The 9733-nt window shown below is 57.3% G+C and overlaps 1 protein-coding gene across 1 annotated transcript in view; it reads left to right on the top strand.

The window, feature by feature from the left end:
* MAP3K11 (mitogen-activated protein kinase kinase kinase 11) overlaps window positions 1-4010 on the top strand; it is a 13139-nt gene extending 9129 nt beyond the window's left edge. Inside the window, exons 2-5 of the mRNA XM_029911197.1 lie at window positions 784-925; window positions 1257-1348; window positions 1923-2441; window positions 2760-4010. Coding sequence (XP_029767057.1) covers window positions 784-925; window positions 1257-1348; window positions 1923-2441; window positions 2760-3229 — 1223 coding nt within the window. The 3' untranslated portion in view covers window positions 3230-4010. The remainder of the gene's footprint in view (window positions 1-783; window positions 926-1256; window positions 1349-1922; window positions 2442-2759) is intronic.
* The last annotated feature ends 5723 nt before the right edge of the window (window positions 4011-9733 follow it).

Genomic DNA, 9733 nt, shown 5'->3' with positions numbered 1-9733 from the left:
ATCCATGGGTTGCTTTATATTCCCCCCTCTCCCCATACACACACACACATATACCCCTCCCCTCAGCACTGATTGGCCAGAATTAAATTACATCACTGCTGTGCCTTAAGCATGTCCATCCTTATGTTGATTGGATGGAGTGAAGTGACATCACCTGTTGTTGAGTCTGATGACTCAACATGGTGTTGACTGGATGAAGGAAAACGACATCACAGGAAGTTGCTTGTGTTATCACTTCCTGTGACTAGCTCCGATTGGACCAGAGTAAATTACGCTGGGGGAAGAAGTTGGTGGGGGAGGATGCAGGGATTTGCTGTTCCATTGTGGTCTGTGCTTTGTGCTGATTGGCTGACAAAATGACATCACAGTTTATGACATCATTACACAAGTTGATCAGAGAGTATTAAATTTTATCAGAGCATGTGACATCATCTCTTGGGCCTCCCTGGTCAGCAGGAAATGACATCACAAGCGATTATATGTGACATAATTGCTTGTGATTTCTGATTGGTCTGAATGAAATGATATCACACAAAGATTGCATGTAACTTAGTTATGTGTGCTTTTCTAATTGGCCAGAAAGAAATGATGTAATTAGGATTATATGTGACATTACTTGTGCTTCTCTGATTGATCAGAAAGAAATGATATCACGGGGGACATGCTGACATCACAAAATATTCACCCACGATGTTCGTTTTTTCTGACCAATGCTCTCCGTCCTGAGTAGGGGGCCCGGCATAACATCATCCCCCACTGAACCATGTGTTCCCTCCCATGTAGTGGAGCCCGCCGAGAGCAGCCAGAGCTGGGGCAGACAGGCACCACGCCGCACAGATGAGGCCTGGAATGGGGAGCGCCGCCCTGGCAAGAATTGGGGTCCCGGATCCCCCAAGCCCTGGGAGGGCAGCACCCAAAATGGCAGGTAGGGGATGCTGCTTCCCCTCTCCCATACACCCTTCCTTTCCCCTCCCTAAGCCCCTCACCTTGGTGTTTGGGGTTGGGGGAGAAATCCCGGCTGACCCCCATGATCACTAACTATAATATTAATAATGTTGAGCCAGGTACTGAGATGGGAGCCAGGATTCCTGGGTTCTTTCCCAGCTTGGGGAGGGGAGTGGGGTCTAGTGGGTTAGAGCAGGAGGGCTGGGAGTCAGGATTCCTGGGTCTTCGTTGTCCCTCCTCTAGCTGCTGCTCCTGGCTGTCCCCCCTCCCTGTCCCTCTCAGGATTCTAATCCCCACCCCATCCCCTGCAGAAGGAGGTCCCGGCCGGAGGAGACAACCTGGTATGTTGAGCCGGAGGAGCCCAATCCTGTGGAGCCGGCCCCACCCCAGCCTGCCCTGAACGGTGAGTCCCCATGGGGGAGGGGACACGGGCTGGCTCTGGTGTCAGGCCCAGACTCCCCAGCAAAGGGCCTGGGGAATTCAGCACCCAGAGAGCGTGTCACTGCATGTACGAGAGGAGCTCCTGCTGATGTGCTGAGCACCACACGCTGCCCTCGACTGAGGTCAGGACTGGGCAGCACATGCTCCCCCTGCTGAGATCATGGCCCCCCTTGGGCCCAGCACCGCACAGACCCCCCTGGCTGTGAGCAGGGGCCCCCTTGGGCTGGGCTCCACACAGACCCCCCCCAGCTGTGATCAGGGGCCCCCCTTGGGCCCAGCACTGCACCAACGCACAGAGAGACAGTCCCTGGCCCAAAGAGCTCACAGTCTGAATAGCTGAGTGTGTGTGAAGATGGATGGGGGCGGAGGAAGAGGGGGGGGTGGATGCAAGGGACCTGTGGGAGGGTGAATGGATGGAGGGGAATTTGCTGGGGGGAATGGGACATGCTGGCTGTGTGTTCTGTTCCCTGCACTATCCCAGGCAGGGGATTCCCAGCATGGGCGTTGTTGCTTATGGCTCTGTCCCTTCCTTGCAGGTGATGTCCTCTCTCTAGGCCCCAACGGGACCCAGGAGTCCGAGGAGCAGCGGGCACCGGCTCCGGAGCGTATCAGCACCCCCAAACTCATCCAGAGAGCACTGCTGAGAGGCACAGCACTGCTGGCCTCTCTTGGGCTGGGCCGGGACCTGTCACAGGCCCGACGGGAGGAGAAGGGGGAGCCCCCACCCGTGTCCACCCCCCCGCCTTCTCCTGAGCTCATCCGCTTCTCCCCCAAGGACACACACTGCCCCGCCCTGCTGGTGGAGCTGGACCAGGGTGGGCTGGCCCGGACGCCAGGGTCCACGAAGGAGGACCAGGAGGGGCTGGCCCGGACACCAGAGTCCGTGGAGCAGGGCCAGGAGGGGCCGGCCCAGACACCAGGGTCCACGGAGCTGCTCATCCACCTGGTCCCAGGTGGTGACAGAGGGTCCCTGACCCCCTTGTGGGGTCAGAGGTCACCAAAGAGCCCAGGATGTGAGGAGGAGTGGAGTCCTGGCAGCAGGGCGGATAAGTGGGGTAAGTGGGGAGTGACGAAGATGCAGAGACTTTTCCCACTCGGGGTGCTGGCTCCAACCCAGCTCCAGATGGGGGATGGGTTGAGTCAGGGGGATGGGGAATGGGGCCTTTCCCCTCTAGGGGGTGCTGGCTCTGACTCAGCCCCAGGGTGGGGGATGGGGAATGGGGCCTTTCTCCTCTAGAGGGCGCCGGCTCTGACCCAGCCCCAGGGCAGGCGATGGGCTGGTTCAGCTTGGGGGATGGGGTTTGGCTTTGGGTTTTTGCAGTAGTTGCCCACCCACTTGTTGTTCTAACATCCCCTGTTCTCTCTCACCGTAGGTGGGTCCCTCCCATCGCCCTCATCCCCCTGCAGCCCCCACTCGCCACGCCCCTCCCCACACACCAGCCTCATCTCCCGGCCCCGCCCCTCCCCTGTGCGCAGCCGCATCGACCCCTGGAGTTTTGTGTCGGCTGGGCCCCGTCCCTCCCCAGCCCAGTCCCCCCAGCCAGAGCCACGCCGGTGTCGGGCGGGGACCCCCGACTCCAGCAACCCCTTCATGACCTCCGACCCCTTCTTCCACCCCTCACCGGGACCTTTTGACTCGGAGACCTTCGACCCTTTTGCCTCGGCACCCAGATTGACCGGTCTCTCCTGCCGCCTGGACCATGGCCAGCTCAGTCCCTACCCCTCGCCCCCTCCACGCCTCTCCTCTGGCTTTCCTGACCCTCTGGAGCAGACCAAAGAGACCCACCCCCTGCCATGGTGGGTGGCCAGATCCCCGCAGGAGGACAGCAGAGTCCCAAAGTGAAATGGGCGATACAGGAAGTCCTGGCCTCTTTGGACAGTTGCACACAGGAAGTCCTACAACGAAAGTGGGCAATACTGGAAGTCCCACCCTCCTCAGACTTTGCATGGAGGAAGTCCCGCCCTCTTTGGACAATTGCACACTGGAAGTCCTGCCCTCCTCAAGTTCTGGGCACAGGAAGTCCCATCTTGCATGGATCATTGTACCAGATACAAGGCTCAGGTTGGGGTGGTCTCTGTGTTGGATGTTTGGGGAGTGAGGGGAGCTTACACTATACACTGGAAAGGTGGGGGAATTCGGGGGAGCTCCTGTGGGGTAACTGGGGCACCTCCCCTCTCCTTAAAGAAGAGACTAACAATGGCTTGGACACCCTCTGAGCCTGGTGCCATGTTACACATGGCATGAGGTTGTCAGGTCTCTGCCAAACTCCCACCCTGGTCCTCAGAACCACTGCATAGGTAGCGATCACTGTTTGGGAGTGAGGGGCACTGGCAGAGCTGGGGGAGCCCAGGGCTGGGATAGAAGGAGTGAGAGGCACTGGCTCAGCCTATCTGTTATTGAACACTAATAGTGGGCCCCCTCTGTTCCCAGCGGGGGGTTCTGGTGTCTGGGTTGGGGACCAGCCACCCCTCCCACAAGGTAGCAGCCCCTTTTGCTGAGAGCAGGGGGTGTCTTGGGGATATCCCTGGGTGGGGGGGAGGACACTGGGAGGGGTCGATTCGGGATCACCCCCCCCTTGCTACATTCCCGAGCACGGACTGGCTGCAGGTGAGCATGCGCCTTGGTGTGCGTGCAAGGCTGGGAGTGCTGTGTACTCAGGCGAGTGTGCAAAGCATCAGGGCGTGCGCGTGTGTGCAGCTGCCCAAGTGCCTTTGTGCTGGTATCTATGGGTGCGTGCGAAGCCGGAGGCGTGGGAGCACGTGTGAGGGCTGGCCTGGGTGGGGCTGTACTGATACGTGAAGCTGGGCATGCTCGCCCATGCATGGGCTGGAGACAGGTGTGCTTGGGAGCAGCTGTGCCATCACCTGCACTTCCAGCATGGGAGTCTGCTGCTTCCCTCCCCCATCTGTGGGGTCCCCGTTAACTCCATCCCTTCCTCCTGCTGTGAGTTCCTGCCCTGGGGGCAGGGGTGGGGGGCAGGCCATGTCAATACCCCCTGTAACTGCACCAAGACCCCAGGCTGGGGAGCAGCTGAAGCCTGGGCTGCCTGTGGATTGAGACCAAATAAACTCCCAGCTGCCTCCAGCTGCTGCCTGCTGCTTCCATTCTTGCCCCTGCTTTGGTTCCGTCCCCACCCACCCACCCCCTGCAGCTCGCTGCACCCTCTCCCCCGGGTTATGATCTCAGAGCACCAGCAGGAGAATGCACAGGGTGCACTAGGCCCAGGGCAGGCCCTTGAGAGGCTTGGCCACCTTTGCACACCTGCCCGGTATGGGCATGAGCCTAGCATGGGAGGGAGCAAATGTGGGTGTGCAAAGACCTCTGGGTGCAGAAAGGACTCAGCTGTGTGCATGCCCCTCGCATGCCTGCCCGCCGCAGTGCCAATCACTGCTGCTTTACACTGACTGCCTTGCTCTCACGGTGGCCCTGGGCTCATGGTGCTATCCAGGGCACGTGGCTCTGGTGCCTGTGCGAGGGCATGCATGACTCTTGCAGGTTCCACATTTTGCTCCTGGCTTCGTTCAGGCTGACCCCGACTCCAGCCCCAGGGAAGCTCAGGACACCAAAGTGGCTCGGCCCTATTTGCACGCCCGTGCATGTGCATGCATGCCCCTCGCCCGCGGAGGTGCCAAGTGTGGCTTTGAACATCACTGGGGGCTCAGCACTGACCCAGGTACTCTGTGTGCCCACGCATGCAGGTCTCCGGCAGTGCTGCTGGTGCCGTGCGCCCCTGGCACACGGGGGGAAGAGGGGCACCAGTGACTGCTGCACACATGTGCCAGCATGACCCTTTTGCACAGTGAACTTCCCTGGGTGAGGGGATTCCGCCCACCCACCCTGAGCATCAGTGGGGCTGGAACTTCCCAGAGCATCAGCATCCGCAGCCTCCAGCCAAAGCAGGAATCTCCCAGAGTTGTTAGCCACTTGCGGGGGAGCAGCTGGGACTGTGTCCAGCAGGGGGCAAGAGAGACACACACAGAGCAGGGCTCATTCTCCCCAGCAAGGGGATGGACACAGTCTCCCAGCTCGCCCCTGACACATGCAGGTGTAGGGGGTACCTCCGCCTCCCACGTACACACACTTCTGATGGGAGAAGCCCCCCCTTCCATGACCTGTGCAGGGGCCCAGCCCAGCCTGAAGAGTTTCTGCCCCAGGGGGCATTTGGAGGATTGGAGCATGGGTAGAGAGGGGGAACCACTTCTGATTGCAAGAGATTGGTTGTGCTGCTATTATGTGTACTACTGTAGAACCAATACATGCCCCCCCCAACTGAGATCGGTGCCAGGGGCTGCACAGACCCTCACTGAGAGCAGGGCCCCCATTGAGCTGGGTGCCACACAGACATGCCCCCTCAGATCAGACCCCCGTCGAGCTGGGCACTACACAGAGCCCCCGATTTATTTAGACTGTGAGGGACCACTGTGCTCAACTAGTCTGACCTCCTGCATAGCATGGGCCATAGGACGTCCCTGCATGAGTTCCTTCTTCTACCAGAGCAGCTCTGTTAGAGAAACATCCCTGCAAAATTTTAAAATGGGCAGTGATGGAGAATCCAGCACCGTGGGTATGGTGTCCCACTGGCTAGTGACCCTCCCTGGGATCAATGGGGATCTTATTTCCAGTATGATTTTGTCTAGCTTCAACTTCTCGCCACTGGATCTTGTTAGCCATAGCCCTCCCTGGGCTGGCTATCTATCTATCTATCTATCTATCTATCTATCTATCTATCTATCTATCTGTAGGAACAGAGGCTAAAATAGGGAAAGAACAAGTTAAAAATTACTTAGACAAGTTAGATGTCTTCAAGTCACCAGGGCCTGATGAAATGCATCCTAGAATTCTCAAGGAGCTGACTGAGGAGATATATGAACCATTCGTGATTATCTTTGAAAAGTCATGGAAGATGGGAGAGATTCCAGAAGACTGGAAAAGGGCAAATATAGTGCCCATCTATAGAAAGGGGAATAAGGACAACCCGGGGAATTACAGACCAGTCATCTTAACTTCTGTACCCAGAAAGATAAGGGAACAAATAATTAAGCAATCAATTTGCAAACATCTAGAACAGTGGTTTTCAATCCGTGGGTCATGACACAGTACTGGGTCACAGCATGTAAGGCGCTGGGTCGCCTTGCTCTGGTCAGCACCGCTGACCGGGACGTTAAAAGCCCCATCAGCGGTGCTGCCCAGCTAAGGCAGGCTAGTGCCTACCTTTTCCAACACCATGCTGTGCCCCGGTAGCGGCCAGCAGTGGTCCGGCTTGTAGGCAGGGGAGCCACGGGACTCCGCGCGCTGCCCCCACCCCAAGCACTGGCTTCCCAGTCAATGAGAACTGGGGGGGCGGGGGGACACGGAGCCTTTGGGCGAGAGTCACGCGGAGCTGCTTGCGTGCCTCCGCCTAGGAGCCAGACCTGCTGCTGGCTGCTTCCAGGGCGCAGCACAGTCTGCAGTGCACCCTGGCTGCGCCGCTGACCGGGAGCCGCCGGAGGTAAGCCTGTGCCCGTACCTCAATCCCCTGCCCCAGCCCTGAGCCCCCCCAAACCTGGAACCCTCCTGCACCCCAAACCCCTCATCCCCTGCCCCAGCCCAGAGCCCTGACCTCCTCCTGCACCCCAACCTCCTGCCCCCGTCCTGAGCCCCCCCAAACCTGGAGCCCCTCCTGCACCCCAAGCCCCTCAGCCCCAGCCCAGAGCCCTGACCCCCTCCTGCACCCCAACCCCCTGCCCCAGCCCAGAACCCCCTCCCACACCCCAAACCCCTCATCCCCAGCTCCATTGGGTCGTGTGCATCAACAATTTTCTTCAACTGGGTCCCCAGAAAAAAAGTGTGAAAACCACTGATCTAGAAGATGATAAAGTGATAAGTTACAGCATGGATTTGTCAAGAACAAATCGGGTCAAACCAACCTGATAGCTTTCTTTGACAGGGTAACAAGCCTTGTGGATGAGGGGAAGTGGTAGATGTGATATATCTTGACTTTAGTAAAGCTTTTAATAGTCTCGCATGACCTTCTCATAAACAAACAAAGGAAATGCAACCTAGATGGAGCTACTATAAGGTGGGTGCACAACTGGTTGGATAACCGTTCCCAGAGAGTAGTTATCAGTCGTTCACAGTCAAGCTGGGAGGGCATAACGAGTGGGGTTCCGCAGGGACCAGTTCTGGGTCCAGTTCTGTTCAATATCTTCATCAATGATTTAGATAATGGCATAGAGAGTACACTTATAAAATTTGTGGATGATACCAAGCTGGGAGGGGTTGCAAGTGCTTTGGAGGATAGGATTATAATTCAAAATGATCTGGACAAACTGGAGAAATAGTCTGAAGTAAATAGGATGAAATTCAATAAGGACAAATGCCAAGTACTCCATTTAGGAAGGAACAATAAGTTGCACACATACAAAATGGGAAATGACTGCCTGGTAAAGAGTACCGCGGAAAGAGATCTGGGGGTAATAGTGGACCACAAGTTAAATATGAGTCAACAGTGTAACACCGTTGCAAAAAAAGCAAACATCATTCTGGGATGTATTAGCAGGAGTGTTGTAATCAAGACATGAGAAGTAATTCTGCTCTACTCCGCACTGATTAGGCCTCAACTAGAGTATTGTGTCCAGTTCTGGGCGCCACATTTCAGGAAAGATGAGAACAAGTAGGAGAAAGTCCAGAGAAGAGCAACAAAAATGATTAAAGGTCTAGAAAACATGACCTATGAGGGAAGATTGAAAAAAATGGGTTTGTTTAGTCTGGAAAAAAGAAGACTGAGAGGGGACATGATAACAGTTTTCAAGTATCTAAAAGGTTGTTACAAGGAGGAGGGAGAAAAATTGTTGTTGTTAACCTCTTGAGGATGAGACAAGAAGCAATGGGCTTAAATTGCAGCAAGAGAGGTTTAGGTTGGACATTAGGAAAATCTTCCTAACTGTCAGGGTGGTGAAGCACTGGAATAAATTGCCCAGGGAGGTTGTGGAATCTCCATCATTGGAGATTTTTAAGAGCAGGTTAAACAAACACCTGTCAGGAATGGTCTAGATAATACTTAGTCCTGCCATGAGTGCAGGGGACTGGACTAGATGACCTCTTGAGGTCCCTTCCAGTCCTATCTATCTATCTATCTATCCCCAAACACCCCCTCTATCTATCTATCCCAGGGGTGGGCAAACTACGTCCTGCGAGCCATTTTAAGCCAGCCCTTGAGCTCCCACTGGGGAGTGGGGTCTGGGGCTTGCCCTGCTCTGGCGATCCAGCCGGGGCGCTGGGTCGGGGGCCGCACCATGTGGCATGGCCCTGCTCGAGCTATCCAGCCGGGGCACAGGGTTGGGGGCCGCACCACTGCTTCTGGGAGCTGCTTGAGGTAAGTGCCACTCGGAACCTGCATCCCTGAGCCTCTCCCCACGCCCCAACCCCTGCCCCAGCCCTGATCTCCCTCCCGCTCTCCATACCCCTCGATTCCAGCCTGGAGCACCCTTCTGCACCCCAAACCTCTCATCCTCAGCCCCACCCTAGAGTCTGCACCCCTTCCCACACCCCAACCCCCTGCCCCAGCTCTGATCCCCCTCCCGCTCTCTGAACCCATCCCAAAGCACCCTCCTAGACCCCAAACTCCTCATCCCCAGCCCCACCCCAGAGCCTGCACCCCCAGCCAGAGCCTGCACCCCCTCCCACACCCCAACCCCAATATTGTGAGCATTCATGGCCCGACATACAATTTCTATTCCCTGATGTGGCCCTCAGGCCAAAAAGTTTGCCTACCCCGATCTATCCCAATACACCCCCTCTATCTATCTATCCCCATACAATCCCTCAGTACTAGGTTTACCATGGCGCCGAGCCCAGAGTCAGAAGGGGCCCCAGCCAGCCCGATATCCCTGCCAGCTGCCACGCCCCTGCTCTGCCCCAGCCCCGCCCCCACTCCACCCCTTCCCCCCCCCCCGCAAACCCTCCCCTGAACTACTTGTCCTGGGGGACTGCAGCAGGGGTCAGGCCGCCCTGCACTCACCAGAGGGAAGTGGAGCGACCCGGCCCCAGCCTGCTTCACTCTGCCAGCTCCCAGCCACGCTGCTGGTGACTGCTGGGGGCGGTTCCCCCGTACCCCCCAAGTCCCAAGGCTGGGAGCCAGGACAGCAAAGTGAAGTGGGCTGGGGCTGGATTGCTCCACTTCCCGCCGCCCCATGAGTGCAGGGTTGGGCCTGCCTTGCAATCACTGGGCGGCAGGAACTGGAGCAACCCGGACCCAGCCTGCTCTGCCGGCTCGTGCTGGGGGGCGGTTCCCCCCTGCCCCCCAAGCCTGGGGAGGAGATGGAGTGGTGGGGAAGGGGCATGGGATGGGGAAGAGAAGAGGGATGG

This window comes from Terrapene carolina, unplaced genomic scaffold, assembly GCF_002925995.2.
Source record: "Terrapene carolina triunguis isolate 2854851 unplaced genomic scaffold, T_m_triunguis-2.0 Scaffold89, whole genome shotgun sequence".
In the NCBI taxonomy this organism is placed as follows: domain Eukaryota; kingdom Metazoa; phylum Chordata; order Testudines; family Emydidae; genus Terrapene; species Terrapene triunguis.
Note: the sequence above shows the minus strand (reverse complement) of the source record. Positions and strands in the feature narration are given on the sequence as shown.